At 36.4% G+C, this 22,021-nt stretch overlaps 1 protein-coding gene across 1 annotated transcript in view; it reads left to right on the forward strand.

Annotated features, from left to right (window-relative positions):
* The window catches only part of VGLL3 (vestigial like family member 3), a 48,567-nt gene that overhangs the window by 19,782 nt on the left and 6,764 nt on the right, over window positions 1-22,021 (forward strand). Inside the window, exon 3 of the mRNA XM_064380013.1 lies at window positions 1,476-2,012. Within this exon, the coding sequence (XP_064236083.1) occupies window positions 1,476-2,012 (537 nt within the window). The remainder of the gene's footprint in view (window positions 1-1,475; window positions 2,013-22,021) is intronic.

Below are 22,021 nucleotides of genomic sequence, written 5' to 3' on the forward strand. Positions count from 1 at the left end.
GCAAGTCTACACCCATCTGGGTCCTTATTTTAATAGTCCCATTTTTTCTTTTGTTATCTCTGCCTACTGAACTCTTCTTGTCTTTCAAATGCTGCTCTCTCTCTCTCTCTCTCTCTCTCTCTCTCTCTCTCTCTCTGTGTGTGTGTGTGTGTGTGTGTGTGTAATATATGGCCTTTTCTTACATGCTGGTCCATTTGCTGAAAGCTCTCTTCCCAGGGCTAGCCCCCATTCAGCCTGTCAGCTTCCACTTCTCACTTTCTAAGCTGGGTCGGTGCTCCCTGTGCTTCCTGTTGGGAGAATACCAACCATGTCACCTTGAACATGTCTGTTTTTACTTATCTATCCTTCTGCAGATTGTGACTAAAAACAATGTCCGTTTGGTCATCCTTGACGCCTATGTTTGATACATACTAGGTCATATATAAATGTGTTATTATGATTGAGTAGGAAATTGAATTGATGAAGAGTTAGGGGACGGTTTTTTCTCTTTTTTATTTGTCTCTAAGTGCTATTTTTTGATATTTCCTCTCTTCCTCAAATACTTCCTCAAACACATGACCTCTACTTGAATTGCCTTCACCCATCATTTTCCATAGGATCTTCACCAAATTCTAAATGTTGATAGCTACAATTGTGCCCCCTTGTGGCACTTTATGAAGAGTACCAGCCATTGGCCCTTTAGGCCACCTAGCTTCAAAGCCTAGTCCCATTCTTGCTGTCTTAAGCCTCAGGTGACTTCTCCGTTGGGATTTTCTCATCATGGGGATAATAACAATAATTATCCCATAGGCCTGGAATGAAACTTCTATCAGATTATCCATGGAAAACCCCTGACATGGTGTTGGACATTTCATACTGTCATTAAATATTAACCACTTTTGTTCTTGGTCTAGAGACTTCCAGATCTCCACAGAAAATAACTAACTAACTAACTAAATAAGTCTGGAATACACTCTACTGAATGGAAAATGAGTGTTAGTGAGCATAAGTAATTATAATCTTACTTCCATTGGTACCTTTGGCGTTAACATGTTTCATTTAAATGAAAATTGTATTTACACTTAGAAGTTGGTAAAAATGATCATTTCCAATTTATATAAACCTCATTTATGGCATAAGCATTCTTTACCAGTGAAGCGGGTAGCTATGACCTCCTCTTAGACCTAATGGCTGCAAGGTGCTCAGAAGGAAATGAAATTTTTCCATCCCCAAATCTCAAACGCTAGCACAGACTGTGACAGCATAAACCAAGCAGAGCACATGGAGGGAGTCTCATTCAACTCTTTGGATCCTGCACATGGACCAATTGGCTTGCGAGGCCAGAGGCCAACCTGGAATCAATTCGCCCCTGTTTGAGGAGAATCTGAGTGTATGCTAATTTGACTGCTTGTTAAATATTATTGGACAATGAAAGGCAACTCTATCCCAAAACTGAGTCTTATGTTAATAATGTTTTTTATTTTCTGTCTTCTCAGACAGCTCAGCTCTCTCAAGCCAAAGGAATAGTTTCTCAACTTCCTTTTGGACCAGCTCTTACCAGCCCCCACCTGCACCCTGTCTAGGGGGAGTTCATCCTGACTTCCAGGTCACTGGACCCCCTGGCACCTTTTCTGCAGCTGACCCCAGTCCCTGGCCAGGACACAGCCTGCATCAGACTGGCCCAGCCCCTCCCCCTCCTGTGTCTGAGTCCTGGCCTTATCCTTTGACATCTCAGGTGAGCCCATCCTACAGCCATATGCATGACGTGTACATGCGGCACCACCACCCTCATGCCCACATGCACCACCGCCACCACCACCACCACCACCACCATCACCACCCTCCTGCTGGCTCTGCCCTGGATCCATCCTATGGGCCTCTGCTGATGCCTTCAGTGCATGCGGCCAGGATTCCTGCTCCTCAGTGTGACATCACAAAGACAGAACCGCCTACAGTCACCACTGCTACCTCAGCATGGGCTGGAGCCTTTCATGGAACAGTAGACATAGTGCCAAGTGTGGGATTTGATACAGGTGAGCTGGTGGATTTCCTTCTTTCTATAACAAGAAAAAGTTGATTTAAGAAGGAGTGGATCTTTTTGGAAATTTGTTTTGAAATTATTTTTTCTTATCTGTAAAGTTAAACTTTACCAACATGTTTATGGAACCTAGCCATTTTGCAATAATTTCCGCATTCCTGCAGAAACTGGTATGACTAGCTCATGAAATACAGCCCGAGAAAGGTCTAGAGCTTTTCTCTCATCTCTTCAGCTAGTAGTCTGGTTTTCTTTAAATGGAATCTCTGGTACCTTCTGTTTACAAAGAACTGAGCCCATTTTTCAAATTTCCCATATCTCTGTGCATTATACCATGTGTTAGGCCTAATAGAATTCAGAAATAGTACACTTGGGTAATTTTTCTTCCTCTCCTTTTTTGTTAGGCCTTATGTATGACTTATAAAAACTGCTTTGTGAAACATAGTCTATAATGCAGCCCTTTGAAAAAGGATTAGTGAACATATTTTAAATGAATGAATCGTTCTTCTTTCTTCCTCCCCTCCCCTCCCCTTCCCTTCCTTCCCCGGCTTTGCCCTCTTTTGCTTTCCTTCTTTTCCCCTTTCTTATTCCTCCTCCTTTGTTCCTCTCCTCTCTCCCTGTCTCTGATTTAAATAACACAAGACTTAAAAGACTACTATAAAATTTATATCCAACAGCTTTAGAAACAAATAGTAAGAAAACAATTTCTTCACAGAGCATTCATGTCCTCTCTGAAATTCACTGGTTCTGAAGGTTATGGTGTCACATGTCTGAGCTTGATTTTTGGACCAGACTAGTCATATTAATAGTATTCATAGTTCTGAGCTCACGAATTCACAGGCATCAGAGTCCAAAAAGACAAATTGATCATTGCATCCCTAGAGTCTACATTCCAAAGTGGTGGGTCTCAGGTCCTTTTGCTAGAACATTTTGTGGTATAGTGGAGCTCTCTTTCCAAAAGTAAAAGAAATTTTTCCTTCCTTAGTTTTTTTATAGTATGGAGAACCCTTAATCATGTGCTAATTCACAACAAATAATTCCCCAGAGTCATAAATGCTCAGCTTTATTTTACCTCTCCCGTGACCTGAGTGGAACATTCTTATTTTGGTTAACCATTCTCCACTGAGCTTTTCATTGTTGATCATTGCACCATCTAACCCATTTCAGCTTCCTATAGAGGCTGGGTTCAAGCTGCTTTTCGAAACAAAGTATCAGGGGACTTGGTACTCCCTCCGCAGAAGAGTATGTGGTGGGACTAGCCAGCACAGGCTTCCCTTCTTTCTTTGCCACATATCAACAGAATAAAGACAACTTGGGCGTCATCTGATGCCTGGGGCCAGATCTTATTAGAATTCGCAATTTGGCAGTTGCCTTCATGGGCAGCAGGTCTCAGGAAGCTCTTCTCTGTCTTACGTGATACCTATGTGGCGAGAGTAACAATGCTCTTAGCAGGCAAAGGGTGTGTTCTTCCCTCTGTGAAGTCTACCAGTAAGGGGGAAATGGATGTGATTGCTGCTCTTTCATTTTGATGGCCTACTTTTGTGTTGTTCACTTTGGTGTGAGCTTGATTCACTGACTTATTACTGGCTTTCTGCTTGAAATAATCTCATCAAGATGAAAAGCCATTCTCACACCTTTTGGAAGAAGACAAGTGGGTTTTTGTTCTCTGAAAATTCTTGAGAGGACCCAGTTGTATATAATTTATAATAATTATTCATACTTACAGAGCTATGAATGAGCATTTATTACTCACAATATAAGGCATTACCTGAGGTACTTTATACACACACACACACACACACATCTGTACACACACATTATTACTTTAAATTCTTAAACCAAATCTGAGATAGATCTTGTTAGTTTCATTTATGAATAAGGAACCTAAGGCTCAGAAAACTACTTGCTTAAATTGCATTTTTATATGTCCAAGCTGAAGTTTGAACTAAGATGTATCCCTTTCTAAGGGACTGCTGGGATAACATCTCCTTGTATAAGTAAATCAGGTAAAATTAGGTGAATTGGACTACTAAAATGGCTAATAGTGAAAGATGAAGGTTTTCCTGTTGCATGCATGGAATGCTGCCCTTTGTCAGTGTGGGTTTAGGACAGTGATCAGGATTCATTCCTATTTCATAAATTTTGACCCAATTGAGAAAACAAAGGAATCATGAAAATAATGATAAAATTATTAGCATAATCATTGATCAGGCAGAATTGGAAATTCTAGATTAGACTTACTGCCACAATTAGACTTCCTACTGCCTTCAGCTAAATTTAGATTCTGGAACATGCAGTTCTAGGGAAAATCTGGACTTCAGAGAAGATTCCCATAGATACCTTTCTTGTTATACAGTTTAGAGCTCCATCACTGTGAAGAGATTGGTGATTGCTCAGATTTTTCTCTGAAAAACATAATCTGAGACCTAACCCTTGTTGAGTTTCCCTACAAAAGGCACAAGCAGGAGGACACTGCACCATCATGCGTGGGGGCTGGCCCAAAAGAGAGACGAAGAGGCTGAGCCATATATGGTCATTTTATTCTGCTAAACTTGGATATAATAACAAATATTACATCTCACTTTCTTAGAGAGGGCAGGAGTTAGAGAGGGGTGTTGTAGATTAATTTTTCTAGAAAACAGACTCAGACTCATATTTGCTTGTAGACAATTTATGGGATAATATTATCAGGGCAACATCTTTGTAGGAAGAGAGATTTGGGCAGAAATCTCACTGATAAAGTTAATAGAGGCCTGAATTCTACAAGGAGCTCTGGAGTGAGACGGTTCTTCATAACTGTTCTGCCTAAGGTCAAGGAGGTTGGGCTTTTACATTCCTGAATTGACCCTCTTAAAAGCTGTGATCTGCCTCTGGGAAGGGGACATGATATTGGGCAAGGGGGGTTCAACTGAAGGCAATTCCCAAAGAGGAAAACAACTGAGAGTCAGGAATTGCCAGCAGCAGCAGAATAAATGCCTCGGTCCTAAAGGGAGAGGGATCTGGTTGCACACCACAGTGTCCACTGAAGAGGGACAGCAAAAGGGTAGTAGCTACTTTACCACTTTTCCAACTACATTTAAATGAACAGAAGTTTCTGCATAATAGGACCAAGCTAGGAAAGGGTAGCAGAACAGTTGGGAACAGTGAGAGTTGGGTCCCTCTATATAAACTGTGTCACATTGTCCTGACCATACAGCCTGAACCAGTGACTCAACTGAGAACTCAGCATCAATATTGGGTAGCTACTGAGCAGCCAAGAGATGAAGCTTCATACATCATATAACTTCTCAAAGTCCAGGTGGCCTGGACTATTAAAATATAGGTCATTTTCATATCTATTAGAAAGTAAATACATTAATCCAATTATTTTGAGAACAACTTGGTAAAAACATGAAATTTTCTTTCTTTCTTTCTTTTTTTTTTGACAGAGTCTCACTCTGTTGCCCAGGCTGGAGTGCAGTGGCGCCTTGTTGGCTCACCACAACCTCTGCCTCCTGGGTTCAAGCTCTTCGCCTGCCTCAACCTCTCAAGTAGCTGGGACTACAGACACATGCTACCATGTCTGGAGATATTTTGTATTTTTAGTGGAGACGGGTTTTCACTATGTTGGCCAGGCTGGTTTCAAACTCCTGACCTTGGGTGATCCGCACGCCTCGGCCACCCAAAATGCTGGGATTATGGGCATGAGCCACTGTGCCCAGCCTAAAAACATGAAATTTTCATCAGTAGAGAAATGATGTCTTAGTGCTTTCAAACTGTTATACTAAAATACCACACACTGGGTAGCTTATAAACAACAGATACTTATTGTCATAGTTTTGGACTATGGGAAATCCAAGATCAAGATTCTAAAATAGTGTCTTATAAGGGCCTGTTTTTTAGATGCCCATCTTTTCATTGTAACCTCCTAAGGTGAAAGGGGCAAATTAACTTTAAGGATCTCTTTCATAAGGGCAATAATTCAGAAGGGCTCCACCCTCATAGTCTAATTACCTTCTAAGGCTCACTTTCTAAAATCATCATCTTGGGGTTAGGATTTCAACATCTGAATTTATTTGGAAGGGAGTCATAAACATTCCATTCATTGCAAATGGTTTAATAATTTTAGGTGCATATTTTTCTTTGTAGTTATTTAAAGAAATTAAGGAAATCTTGAAATCTAGAAGGTTGAACATAATATAATGTTTAGTGACAAAGTTTTATAGTATCATGTATAGCATAATCCAGGGGTTAGCAAAATATTTCTGTAAAGAAACAGATAAAAATACTTTATGCTTTGCTGTTCCATACAGGTCTCTGTTACCACTACCTAATTCTGCTCTGCTCATGTAGTGTAGAAACAACTATAGACAAAACTTATATGAAGATGGTTGCGTTCCAATAAAACTATTGATTGGTGCTGAAATTTGAGTTATATATATTTCTCACATGTCATTAAATGCTACTTTGCTTTTTTTTCTTCTTTTCTTCCAGCCACTGAAAAATTCACTCTCAAATTCTTTAGCTCATGGGTATACATAAACAGGTGATGCCGGATTTGGCCTGTGGGTAATTTCTGACCCCCAGTATTATTCCTGTGTTTTATCTTCTATACACACTCATGCATGTGGGCACATGCACTCCCTCAAAGAAAACTATCTTGAAGGGTATATCCCAACTTTTAATGGTAGTTACTCTTGGTAAGTTAGTGTATGGCATGAGCTTTGAAGCCAGACTGCTTGATTTTATAAGCCTAGCTCTGCCACTTACAAAAGAAACAGACTGTCGATCTTTACCATCCTGCTACTTCAACTTCTTTATCTGTGAAGGATACCTAATAGGATTGTTTTGAGAATTAAATTAGTTTGCAGTAAAGCATTTACAAATATACTAGGCCTATAACAAGTACTCTGTAAATTCTAGCTATGGAAGAGAAGATGGACAGACTTTCACTTTTTTAACTTCTAAAAATGTGTTATTTAGATATGTTTCACAATAGCATATGCTTCACCATTTTAACAAGTATAACTGATTGGTCTTATAGTATATTCACAATATTGTGCAGCCATCCCCACTAATTACTGAATACTCCATCATCTCAACAAGAACTCCTATTTTTTTTAGAAATCACTCCCAATTTTCCCTAGCCCCTATGCCTGGCAAATATTAGTCTGCTTTCTACCTCTATGGATTTTCTTATTTGGGACATTTCATACAAATAGAATTGTATGATATGTGGCTTTTCGTGTCTTTTTTCACTTAGTACAATGTTTTCAAGTTTCATGCATGTTGTAGCATCTATCATAAATACATTCTTTTTGGGGGCTAGGTATTTCATTGTGTGGATAATACCACATTTTGCTTTTGCATCTGATGCATAAGCAAATGCATATGGGCATTTGGTCTGTTTCTACTTTTCAGCTAACAGGAATAATGCTGCGACGAACACTCATGTACAAGTTTTTACATCAATGTGTATGTAGTTCTCTTGGAAATATATCTAGGAGTAGAACTGTGGGATTGAGAGGACCTCACTTTTTATTTTACATATTTCTATAATTTTGGTTTTTTTTTTCAAAGAGCATACATTTGCAATTTTTAAAAATATTTAAGTTTAAATTTTTATTTTAAAATGTCTTTTAGTATTTAAATTGTTAAAACCCATTATAACACACTATAGTAGAGCTTTGAGGTTTGATAGGCAAAACTGCCATATGAATGAAGTAAGGTAGTCCATTTTTTCTGAAGGGCTGAGTGGTGGTAAGGAGAGTGAGGTGCCTCTGGCACAAAATTAAAAGGGATCCATGCTGTCAGGGGTGTGCAAGTGCGTGCCACCCCATACTTTGCAGCCAGGGCTCCTTATTCCTCTAACCTTTGTCCTGGTGTTGCTTTGCTGTCATGCTAGCTAACTCTCACATTTTGCTCCCTCTGTTTAACAGGTATTATATACAGGTACCTTGGAATGATCAGTATGGTATGATCATAAGTCATTTGTATTTGACCTCCATGTGAAAAATGCCCATCTTTACCAAGAGGCTGTTGACACAAATCTCACATTAGGCTTTTTCCCTTTCCTTTAGTAGTCTTTAAACCAAATCTCATGGGTTCCATAGAAAAAGCACTCAGAATGTGACAATACGGTCTTAACTGAAAAAACAAAAGATCTATTCTCAAATGAATTTATTGACATTACCTACCATATACCTCTTAGAGATCGCAGTTCCCCATAACATATGAAATGTTTTGTATATTCTTTAGGAAAAAAGCTGTTTAAATTGTGTTTAGCAGGAGATTTTTCCACTCTGTTTTTCTTATGAGCACATTTTTTGTGGGTGCACTTATTAACTTCTCATTTAGCTTTGCTTCTTCCCTATAATAGAAGCCATGGTTTTCAACTTTTATGAGTGACTTTCACCTTACATTAAGCTGCATGTAATGCGGGCTAACACGGGTAGGTGGGGTCAGAGATAACACCTAGAATAGTACAATTAATAAGGGACGGTCACAGGATGTGGAGGACTGACTTCAGCTCTCTCAGAGTATTATACTGTGCCCCTTTGGATATGAGGAAGAGGAGAGTTAGACGTGGAAATATTTGTGATCATGTACAATATATTGCCAGACATTAATATGGGAATGAAAGAATATGCCTCCTCTCACCATCCTCAGATTTTTTAGTGATGACATTAAGTAAATTCTGACCTAGATGTCCTCTTTCAGTGGTCATAACCATTCCATGCATTTTACAGAAATGCTGTCATTCTTATTTCCTGTTATTGCCAATTATTTACCTAATGTAAGGCATACAATCTTGTACATTCCAGCCAAGTTTGAATTAATTTTTCAAGTGAAGGTTTATTAACAAGGGCTTTTTTATTGTTAACAAGTTTAAAATGAAATTTAATCTTAACTTTTATAATTTCCATTTTATCCACTTTGTTTAAATGTACCAAAAACAAAAGTAGTCATGCTTTGTGGTGTGACTTCTTCTTTATAAACACAAGCTGCTCATGGCAAGAGATTGTGTTCATCTGTAGATCCACAGATTTATTTTTCTTGGAATCCGTCATGTTATTTTAGCTACAATTTTGTTATAAATATCTATTTTTACTTTGAAGAATGTCACAATAATAAAATATACAGTATACATAAACAACTTAGAATTGAGGTATTCATATAGTTTTTGCTACGATACATTTAGGTAACTTAAAAACAAACAAAATAACATCATATGCTAATACACACAGGTACGCTTGCACACACACACACAAATATATATATATATTTCACAAATACTTTTGCACAACCTAATATTTCGCAGGTTCATGAAATCTAGAACTTAGAAGGAGTAAACATATGCCGATGTACCTTTTGCCTCTCAAAAAAACACATCCTAATCACTAGCCACTAATTTTCATAAGTAGCCACCTAATAGTGGATTCTATGAGTGAGTCGTTATATGAGCTGGTCCCAAACTGTGATTATATCCAGATATTAAACACTATCTTGTCCATCTCTCACTTAGTAAGATATCTTTAGATACTAAGTGAAATCAAGACTGTGTGTCACAGACTGTGACAATGTTTTTTTGACATACAGAGAAAACTACAATAGCTACTAGTCTACAAATTACTTGCAACGTATAGACTGAGAAGTTTGTCATAAGTACAGAAAGCTGTTTCTAGTATCCTCTCTGAAGAGACTTTCATAGCAGTAAGCTTTACTCTCTAACCTGTGAATGAAGTTCATCTGTTAAGAAAACTGAAAATAATTCTTTGAGGGTCTCCATTTTGATATCAGATAGGAAACACTGGGTACTACGGAGAAGTTAGGAGTAGATCAATGTCCTAATCTATTCTTTTCTCTTCTTGGACAGCTTGTGCCTGATGATACCATAAAAGTAGAATCACATTAAATGATACTCTGAATTATTTATGGTTTAAGGTCAGTAAGCTATATTTTAAAACAAAATTCTGGTTTAATCTGAATATTCTGTGAAAGGGACATTATTCACAAGTGACAAAAATTGTATTTTAATGGGTTTAAGTTGTGATCATTATTGCTCGAAATTGTTATATAGTATTCACTTTGGAACAGACTAACTAAACTACTTTAGTGTTTAAGATTATGGTGGTTGGCACTATAATGATGCTTTACAATGAAATCTATTAATTAAAAACACAGATATCTTTATTTTGTTAAGTACAGGAAATACAAAAAGCAGGGTGAAAATAGCAAATATAGAGAAGCAAATGGAGAAGCATTTTCTCTCCATGAAAGAGAGATAGATCTAGTTACTTCTTACTTTTCCATCCCACCTGTAAATTTGCCACAACCTACTCACATCTCAAGACTCCTGATTTCTTTTAGGTGATCTGGTACTAACCCACCTGGGTAAAAATCACTGGTTGCATGAAAGTTCTACAAACAACCTTGCTAAATAACACTCTTTAAAATGTTACTGATATGTTAATTTCATTGGGGTACTAATGTTATTAAAATTATGGAGATTTATACCCGGTATCCTCTTAGAAATAATTTCTTTTTCTAAACATTTACATTTGCAAAAAGGACTAAAGTAAATGTAGATTTACCAGCTCAAGACCCTTGAATATTTACTTGATATTGTGATGCTCCAATTCCAGGCGTTACGAGGAAAGCAGGATGCAATAAATTTGGAGATGAATCATTAGAGAGCCACAATAATATTAAACAGAACAGTTTGATTTATATTAAAATATTAAAGCACTTGGTATTTTTCACCCTAGAGATGAGAGGGCTTCAAAGTATCTTATACTGTAGATGCTTAACTAAAAATAGTTTCCCTCCTTTCCACTTCAGTTCTTTTCAGGGAGCATACATTAGCCATCTGAATTCTGAGGTTTATGGCATTGGGGATTCATTGAAGCCTTTCTTGACAGTATTAGTAATTTGTATAAATGATTAGGAAATTATGAAGGTTTTGAAAAGTGGTATTAAAAATATAAAGGCATAAAAGTTTACGTATAATCATTTGATCTCAGTACGTAGACAGATAAAATGACATTTCTATATGGAACCCAGGCCTAAGAGTATATAATTTTTTTCAATCTCATTAGTATGGTTTAAAAATATTTATAAAATTTTGTATACCTGCCTTGAAGGCATTATCTCAGTTAGGATAGTTAAAACACCACAAGGCAATCGATGCAGACTCTTTTGTAGAATGCCAGGCAGGATGTTTATGAATAATGAAAATATTTTTTCTGGACTTTGTTGTCATGTCGAGTTTACGAAGATTTGATAACAATACAAATTTTGCTAATCAACACCCGACTGCTTCACACTTTCTACAAAACTTTTTCTTTTTCTCTGGCATATGTCCTAAGCCTATTTTCCACTGAGGACAAAAAGCATCAGAGTTATGTTAAAATATTTACAAACTCTTGATTGGTGTTAGTTGTGTAGGGCACGTGTCCAGAACGACAATTTCATGACCAGGAGAGTAATGGAAACCATCTTTGAGATGCATGCAAAATGCCAGGAGATCACAGCCAGATAGTGAGATCTGCATGAAAAGTAACTGGATGGTGAATCAGAGGGGAGAAATGCATTCCAGAGCATTGCTGTCAGTTTCAAGTATTCAAGGCTGGATGCTGCATGACCTTAATGAAATTCCCCTGCTCTCTGGGAGCCATGTAGATATCATGCCCATGCTCTTCTGTGGGCTTTCATCCATAAAATGGTCCCACAATGTCACAATACTTAAAGTATGGGGATTTGCCTCACAGATTCTTCTCCTACCTGGCAGAACAGGCGCAGGAGCCTTCTGATGGTGTTATGTTTTAGGATGTGTTTCCATAATAATACAAATAGTTGTGTGTGTGTAAATTTGAATCATTGTAAAAGACATCTTGGCAAGAGAAAATGCTATTTCTCATATATTGCTGGTAGAAAATTAGGGTTTCCTTTTTTAAAATAAGACTGGAAAAAGCAGTAACAGTAATAATATTCATAAAAGTTGGCTTAGCATTCTTACTGCTAAGAGTCTACCCCCTATAAATACAAGCAGCAGCATATGAGGCTATATGTTCAAAAATGTTTACTGTGACAATGTTCATAGGAAGGAAAAAAACTGGAATTAAGTGACTGCCATCAAGACGGGGGATCTGTGAGTGAATTGCGTTTCATATGGTATTGCTGACTGAAGAAGAAAAGATGAAGAAAAGCACATATATGTCTTTTTTGGAAAATAATAACAAAAAATTATGTATGACATGTACATGCACATACCATACAGACATATATATATGTCTGTATGGTATGTGCATGTACATGTCATTCAATGAAAGCAGAGAAGACTAGTTTGTCAAATTGTGTTTCCTTTCCTTTTGGGGCTACAGGTGTTGAGGTCACTAATATGAGTTTGAAGAGGAAAGAATGAGAAGGACTTTAGAAGAAGAATATATATACATATTTTCATGTGCATATCTGTATGTATGCATTGAGAGAGAGAGAGGCAGGCAGGGAAAAAGAGAAAAGAGATTACATTAATTATATTAGTAATTTATTTGCCCCTCCCAAATTCACTTAAGGGCTCATAAAAATCTTGGTCAGTGTAGGTTCTTCAATATTTGCAGAGATATAGTAATGTCTGTCCAGATATATGTAGGGAAAACCGGGACTGAAAAACAGATTCTGGACACACATCACCACTTATTAGCTGCATTATGTTGAGTAAGCTTCTAACAACCCCTGAGCTCCTCCTCTTCCTTAGATGCAAAATGGAGAGGACACTTCCTGCCCTGACACAGCTGGGAGAGTCCAATGAGCTAATGAGTGTTTTTGTGTTTTCTAGACGGTGATACATGATACAGAATGAGAACTCTCATTATTCTGAATCTGAGATATATTTCATTGTAACAAAAAGTTAGTTCACACTGGAGGTTTGAGGCATCCTGAAAAATTGAGGTGCAAGCTGTGAATGCATCTGTCCTTTTTATTTTGTCTGTGTCTGACTTAATTCGTTCCTGTTATTGAAGATTAGCTGTGATATCTGTTACAGTTAAATTTCCTGAGAGTGGTGTGTGCCGATACTGGCCATACAGTGAAAACTGGGTGCAGACAATGGAAAAGAAGATAAAAATATTGAGGGGTTAGCATTTTCAAGACATTTTAAAACAGTTTTCTCTATCTAGAACGCCCTGCCATGTGGAGTGAGAAGGTATTAAAAAAAACCCTATCCCATTATGCTTTATAATTGTTGCGCTATTCATCCTTGTCACTCACATAAATCAAAAGGAAATTTTAAGTACAAAGAAGGAAGTTAGACTATGAATTAAGCTCTACAAAACTCCGATAATAAATGCTAACCCTTAAAAGTTGCAAATCTAAACTAATCAATTTTTTATTTTAGCATTAATTTTATAAAGGAGTTTTAAAGCTCCTTTATCATATAAATTACTATGTAAATTGAATAGTTTCTCTTTTTGTCTTAAGTATTTTCTTAAAAACAGAAAGCAAGATTAAGAATCACTGTCATATTTGACAGTTTTTTTTAAAGGTATTGTCATCAACTAGCTGTGGTTGGGAGGTGGAGACATTTTCAAACTACAACTTGTCTTCCCCAAGGAAACTGATATGCTCACTGTAGAAGGAAGCCATAGGTGTCAAGAAAACTCCCAGGTTGTCCTGATAGGACTCTCAATAGAGAACTATGCAAAGCACTGAAAAGCCTGTTTCAGTGGTCAGGCTCTTAGCAGCAAACAATATTTTCAGCTTTGCTGTTTCTCATCTCTCGTATAGGGGTGCATCTAAAAGAACAGCTCAAATGAAGAAATCTGTTTCAGAACTTGTTCCCCGACAATTTTACATCCATTTTCAAACAGTTTGCAAAGATTATGAACAAAAATACTATGTGGCCTGAGGAATTTATAGATACTCTTTATTACCTTTCAGTCTGCCTAACTATTCTTTTCTTGTTGTATTTATCAATAATATAATGTTTCACAAACAGTTGTCTGCAGCCAACATGTTCTGAATTTCTTGGCAAAAAGAACTGATGAGAAGCAAAATATGCTGTGTGTTTTTACTTTTTTTTTATTTTTGGGATACAGTCTGATATACTGGGGATTTAACTTCATAATTTTTTTTTTTTTTTTTTTTTTACCACAAGTGTGTGTTGTAATGTTTTTTCATGCCTGTTTTACTTGACCACTATAAGATTATGCTTAGCATCTTTATAATCATTCAAGTCCTATTTATGTTTGTTGAATTGAACAGTTTCTTCTGGAAAATGTCAAAGAGTGAGCCTCTGCTCCTGTCACATAAAAGTGAGATGAGGCTGGGCACGGTGGCTTATGCCTATAATCCCAGCACTTTGGGAGGCCGAGAAGGGTGGATACCCTGAGGTCAGGAGTTTGAGACTAGCCTGGTCAACATGGTGAAACTCCGTCTCTACTAAAAATACAAAAAATTAGCCAGGCTTGGTGTTTTGCATCTGTAGTCCCAGCTACTCGGGAGGCTGAGGCATGAGAATTGCTTAAACGTGGGAGGCAGAGGTTGCAGTGAACTAAGATCATGCCACTGCATTCCAGCCTGGGCAACAGAGTGAGACTTCATCTCAAAAAAAAAAAGATGAAAAGTTTCTGATGTCAATTCAAGAACTGATGTAGATGCAACATATCTCATTCTAATGGAAAACTTTCCAATATATCTTGCATTAAAGGAGAGAATGATTTCTTAAACCAAATAGGCATTAAAATGCAAATATATTTCAGCAGTTTTTAAGCATCTTTTAAAAATGTTGGTGTATTAAATATTCTAATTCATACTCCTGCATATCATGTTTCCTATGTTGGTGTTAGGTCCTTAATTATGTTTTTGGGGGGTACGAAATGGATCCCGATTAGCTCTTCTTCTGATTGGATTATCTGTTTTCTGGACTGTGAAGCTGTTACTGCATAACCTAGAAACCTCTTTAAAGATGCATGTTTGGCTACATTTGTTATCCAACAGATGTCTGGATAGTTAGAATCTCTTGAGAGTATTATAACTTGTGGTTTTGGTTATAATAAGTGATCCAAGCTCTTTTATTTTTTCTTTTTCCTTTTTTTTTTCTTTTTGGACTTACTCTTCTCCAGTTCTGGGAGAAAATCTGTAGAAGTAATTACAAAGAGTATTCCATTTCATTTTCCCCATCCCTTCTTCCTTCCCTTTATTCTTTGTCTCTGGTTTCAAAGTTTCTCTATATCTGCTTTTGAAATTGAAGTCACTGAATTGGTAAGCAGTGTCTAAATTTCATATCGTTCCATATAGTCCCGGCTTCTATCACCTAAGAAGTTATTGGCCACATTGACATTCAAATTTTGAGACTGGTAAATTGCCACCATGATCAAAAACTACCTAACTCTGTGATTGATATTTTACATATATCCATAAGGTCATTTTTTAAACAACTGGTTCAGATTTGTAACTTTATATCCTGATGCTTTAAGTATTTGCCAATTTACCCTTCAGCTATGCATTTTAATGTGCACACGTCTGAGGAAGTAGATGTAACTAAAGGCAAAGGCTAGAGATTCTGTGCACAGGAGAGTTTGTGGTTTTGGAGGGAGACAGGTACTGAGAGAGCAAACAGAATAAAGTGGCTTGCTGTCTGGGTCTGGGAAACACTAGCAAGGAGAAACACCTGGGTGGCTGAACTCTTGTCACCTGCAATGTTTGCCTCAGGTGAGCAGGTGCTGTACTTCTTAAAATAACATAGTTAATTACGGTCTTCTAGTAACATCAGGTTCGGTGGGTTTTACATTTCTACCCTCTTTTGAATCTGAGCTTAAAGACATTTTGACAAGTTCAGACAGTTTCTTAACCTTGTTGTTTCTGACAGTATTACTATGTGGAGATTTTAAGTGAATTCTAAATGTGCCTGGAGAAAACACCTCTATACACAGAAAAATCTCCTTCTGCCAGAAAATTATTACATGGCCATACTAGGCATCTTGTGTAATGATTGCAGTGTGCACGAATTGTAATGATAAGGGATTGATTGCAATTAAAATATCATAATAAATTTAAAATTTGGTCTGGTTTAAGAAAATGCATCTAATTTGTGCTGACTTTAAAAAGAATTATTGTCCAAAATTTACATACTAAATACTGAGAGAAGTCATTAAACTGGCAAAAATATTTTAATGCATTTGAAAAAAATGCTAGTATACCTAAAAGTATATTAAATGCTAGTACACAAAAAGCATTTAAAAGCCAATGAGAAAATTACTTTTTAAAAAGCATAAACATTTGGCCAGAGTTAAAACATAGAGGAAGAAATGCCATAATCACAAAATATTCAGCCTCACTAACAGTGAAAGAAACTTATGTTGAAACAATTAGATACTTTTAAGCTATCATATTAATCATGAATAGTAAAAAATAAAATAAAATAAATATCGGTACAAACTTCCTGAGCACATTTAGCCACCACAATCAAATATGTAAACATAAATGTCCATATGCTTGGATTCAGCAATTATACATATGTATATTTTTCTAAGAAGTTTAACTCCTAAATATTCGCACAAGTAGCAGTAACTTTATACACCCGTGTGTGTGTGTGTGTGTGTGTGTGTATCTAAATGATGTACATCTATAGAGATTGGGTAATGGTATACTATTGAATAAATACTGTGCAGCCCTCCAAAAGGTTGGGGTCGGTCTACACATACTGACGTGGAACGGTTTTCAGAGATAATATTGCTGGTGAAATAGGCAAGTAGTGTGTGTCTATATGTAGATTGGGTGCACCTAGCAAGTTGTATGATAATAGGGGATATTATGCAGGCTTTTAATTTCAAAATACTATTTAGCTTGATTTTTAAAGCAAGAATTCCATGATGTTTCAAGATTTTTAAAAATGTTTTAAAACATGGTGCCTATATATTATTAATCTTGATATTCACCTGAAATGAAATCATAGTTTGCAAATTGGGTAGCCTTCTCTCTTACAGTTTTCTCTTGCAAGCGTTAAGGTGCTACCCCTACATAGATCTTATTTAGAAATTTTTAACTAGTATTTAAAGTGATTGCCCCAGGGCTCAGACAAACAAATGCAATTGTATGACCATCAGCAATGATAATTTCATAAAGTAATAGAAAATAATACGACCTTCTCTTGCACCTTTTTGTGATAATATGTCAATGTGTCAGTGTTAGCTGTCAAGTTGCTCCTGAAGTTTAGGTATTCTGATGTAGCATCTGACACAGTGGTGTATACATCTAACTTTGTAATAAATATTTCTTATCTTTATTAAAGGATGGGTGAAAAGGGAGATTTATTTTTTAAATATAGAAATGTTATTGGGTTCTTATAGTCTAATAGTAAGCATTTTAATCCACATGGCTTCTTGACTCTTAATCAAGAAAAGTTTCTTGAGTAAGAAACTTTTGAAACAAAAAGTTTACATTTACCCATATAAATGCTATCTTTACTTTTAGGTCTTCAAAGTTTCTACAGATACTTTCAGGCTTTATGTTCCTGTTTATGTTCTTTTTTTAAATCAACAGCATGTTTACCACTATATGGTTACCTCTTTTATCTCCAGCAATAAAATTAATTGAAAGCATATTCAACTTACTTCAAGAGCGGATCAGTAGTATTGTCAAATGATTATGCTTTTTCAGAAGTAGCACATACTTTTTCAGTGGGTTATGACTCTAACAGTGAACCAGTACCTAAAACTCAGCTGTATGTTAGTGTAACATTTCTTGTTCCCAAATTTTTATTTATTGTATCTATCTAATGGGAGAAGTCCCTCATCAATTCTGTTTATTCTTAGTTCAGTCCACTGGCAGCTCCATTATTCTGTTTTAAACAAAATCCCATTTGAGTTGAAAACTCTTCTCAGATTCTTTCCTCATTTTCTTTCCTTGGGGCTTGCCTCTGTTACTAAAAGTTATTCACATCACAAGCATTGTCCAGTTGATAAGTTGTTGCTTGCTTTTTGGTTCTGTCTTTTCATTCTTATCCTAGACTGTTGTTTCCAACACACCCTCCTCTAATCTCTTTCTTCAGGCATTCTCTATACAGTATTCTTTCTAGTGTTCTTTCTAATAATGCCCTATTCAACTTGGTCCATTTGAATTCAGTTCCCAGTGTTTGTGATCTCTCTAAGATGCTCATCCAGGGTGGTTCCCGCCATTTCTTCTGCTGTGGGATACCCACATCACAGCTAATACTGATAGGACCCCAGAATTCCCATTGAACTATCTCCTGCATCATTTGTGGGGAGCCTAGGTGAACTTTAAGACTTCTTGGAAAAAAACAAAACAAAACAGGGTTTGAGGGAAGCCAGGAAGGGGGATGTCTCCAGGCCATTCACGGTCAAACCTATCATGTTGCCATTTCTATTTTCTTATTTCTATAGCATTTACAAGAGGTAGATCTGTGAAGTTGCTGCCTCCTGAATCTCAGAAAATGAGTCATAATGCCTTGTTACATATAGTCAGTGCCATGATTTGAATAACTACATCTCCCCCAAATTCATATGTTGAAATCCTAGCCTTCAGGTACTGATCTTACAAGGCCAGGCCTTTGGGAGGTGATGAGGTCATACGGGCAGAGCTTTCATGAATGTAAATCAATGCCCTTATAAAAGAGATATGAGAGAGATCTCAGGTGATCACACAGCAGAAGGCACCTTCTATGAACCAGAAAGCAGGCCCTCACCAGACAACAAATCTGCTGGCACCTTGATCTTAGATTTCCCAGACTTCAGACCTGTGATAAACGCAAGTTTGTTGTTTATAAGCTACCTAGTTTATGGTGTTTTGGTATAGCAGCCCAAATGGACTAAGACTATTTAAAATCTTCAAATTTTAAAGATAAATTATGTTCTCATCCTCTTCCTTGACCAAGACTTCTCACTTGCCCCATCCCAAGGTTTTTTGTTGTTGCTGTTGTTCTTGTGGTGGTGGTGATTGTTTTGTTTTTTTTTTTGTATATTCATATTTCCTTTGGTCTCATCTTTGCTCTGAATATTTTTTTATTCCTTTTCTTTTGGTGCTCAGGAAGTAGCGGTCTCGGAATTGAAATAAGGAAATGGATCTATGGCTTCTGTTTCTTTCGGGCTTTTATCCTAACTGAATTTCAAACTCCAACTCTGCAGTCAACAATTGATATCTTTGTTTCTTAGTTCATTTTTGACAACCACATCATGAGCCAAATGACCACCCTGTGATTTTAAAGTTCACACTGGAGAAGTCTCTCAGGGGGTGTGGTGGTTAAATTAAAAATGCATGTAGAGAGACACGTCAGTTAAATATGATACATCTTGTTATAAGATTGAAGTGGTCTTCATTAAAAGTGTAACAGACTAATATGTCATCAGTTATGTCATCTTAGAAAAAATGGGACAAATGCAGAGTTTAAAAAAATTACTGAGAGCTATTTTGTTAATCTTCATATCAGTTCTGTTAAATCAGGGTGTTTCCAAGCAGTGCAAAAAGGAGTATAAAAATCTATTCGGTTTTTCTTGAAATGATTTTGTGAGATAATTTTGACATAGGCTACAGCTAATATAACTCACATAATGTGAACATATATGTTGTGGTTAAGACCATCGACTGACGTCAGAGTACCTCTTTTGAAATCCTAGTTCTATCACTTAATAATTGCATAAATTCTCTTGGCTTGGATTTTCTCATTTGTAAAATGAATATTAAGATAGCATGATTAGGAGGATGAAATATGTTTCATATAAAGCACTTAGCACCATGCTGAACATAAAGGAAGGAAGCAGAAACGTCTGAATAGGAGCAGAATTTGTAGCAGACAGAGTGCATTATGTTCAGGCAAGAAAAATCTTGAGAAATCCCGAATAAATACAGACCACATAAAATGCATGAATTAACAATTTTGCCCCCTCCGTCCTCACTGGGAAAAACTAAGTGTACTTATTGACACTTAATTATTCCAATGTACCATTACCAGTTGTCTTAACTAAAAAAATTGTAACTCTGATTTTCTCTTGCAACTTATTAGTAGGGTCTTTTGTTTGTAGTTGCTCATTTTCTTGTGCTTTATACATGCCTATCTTGAGATTTACAAATATGAATGCCTGGTAATTAAAGCAAAGTTTTTTATGGTCCATCACCAAGAAGAAGTTTAACCACAGTGATCCATTAGATATTTGGTATATTTCAGGCCACAGAGGAACTGACTTTTTAAGATTTGCATTGTAGAAATGCAGAGACATGGAAACAAGAAATTGAATAGATGAATTTATAATGAGAGAATGACTTCTGTTATTCTGTTTGGAAAATTTGGGGCGATCTTAAGCAATGCAGTATTTGTCCGCAGCAAAAGGCTCATGTGATTTTGAAGGAGTCATATGTCTTTGCAAAGCAAATAAGGAATTGCATTTATTTAAAAGCAAAAATAAGACAGGCAAACCACTTGATGATTACAACAGTATTCATGACTTGCAGTGCTGACATTCTATAGATTGATGCAGTCTTCAAGTGTGGAAATACTGAGTCATACAGAAGATGAGATGTTTTAAAAATGAAAAAAGTATTTATATAGTCAGCAGATTGTCAGTAAAGGTGGTTTAGATTACAAGAGTTACCCAACAGACACTATGCCAGGTTGCAAATTATTCTAACCAGAAAATGATTTGAAAATGAGTAAAGCAAACTTAGAGTGGATAGACATACCCCAGCACCTTTTATTTTATTTTTTCTCTCCCTCATTGTTCTCTTTTATCCTTCTCCTCCTCTTCTTTCGAAATGGGAAAGGAAAACTATTGCTACTTTATTAAGCATAATACCAGTATGCTTGTGGAAAACAGAAAAGGTGGAGCCAATCTTCTGGCATTCAGGAAGTGTTGTTTGTTCCTGGTACACAAATGCAACATAGTACACACATTGTGACTTGTAATTTTATGAGGTGCTTCTTTATTTTCTTCCATTTGTTCTCTTGCCCTTTGTGTAGTCCCTTTCGTAGATTGTCTTAATGTCTCCAAACACTAATTGTGTCCAACTTTGTAATGACATCTACATTTTACAGAATTCTTTGACTAGTTGAGGGACAAGAAATGTTGTTTAATAATTGAAAAACATTAAGCCAAATTGGCTCAATTAGCTATTCAATTTCTGACATCCATCCTGGATTTGCAACAGTTTTACATCAAAGCTCAAGAAGACAACCTGAGACCCTTGCACCCACAAAACAGCAGCCTTTGCTGCATTTCTACCCACGTATTTAAAGAGTTTTGCTTCATGTTTTGGTATTTAGTTTAAAATCACCTATTATGCTGTGTTCTTACTCTCTTCCAAACAATTATACTTCAGGTACAAAAACAAAGGAAACGAAAACAGGTGAAAGATGTATTAACTAACTTTATTGAGGTAATCATTTCACAATATATAAGTTCATCAAAGCATCTTGTTCCACATCTTAAATACATACAATTTTAATTTTCAATTACACTTCAATAAAGCTCGAAAGACAAAAACAAAATGAAAGTAACTTCAAGTAGGTGCAAACTGAAGATGATATGTGAATTGCCCATAACAGAAAGTAGTCAATTAACTGTATAAGGCACAGATAAGGGTTGTATTTTCTGTTTTCTCTTTGATAAACTTCTTACTGATTTTAGCTTTGAGTTGGAATTAATCTATGTCCTATTAATCTATGTTTACCTTCCTTTTGTCACTATTTTTAACTTCTAAATTTGATTTTTTTGCTATGTAGTATGTTTTTTAAATCCGTTTTAAATACTTTTTGGAGGAAGATAAACAAGTAAATTAATAAATAGAATATACGTCTGGACTGATAGTTATGAACCAACTATATTTATTTTACCGACAATAGTAGACTCCGTTTTTAGCCATCTAATTGGTTGCCATAGTTTATAGTAATCCCATTGTGGAATACATTTCAAAATAACAACAGAATTTATTTATCACATTGGTCTAAAAGAATAATTTTGATCGTTACTGAAAGTATTAATTGAAGCACTGCAAAAATGCTTGAAAGACGGTTTATGTCTT

This window comes from Aotus nancymaae, unplaced genomic scaffold, assembly GCF_030222135.1.
Source record: "Aotus nancymaae isolate 86718 unplaced genomic scaffold, 86718_ANA_hifiasm-v0.15.2.pri h1tg000022l_1, whole genome shotgun sequence".
In the NCBI taxonomy this organism is placed as follows: domain Eukaryota; kingdom Metazoa; phylum Chordata; class Mammalia; order Primates; family Aotidae; genus Aotus; species Aotus nancymaae.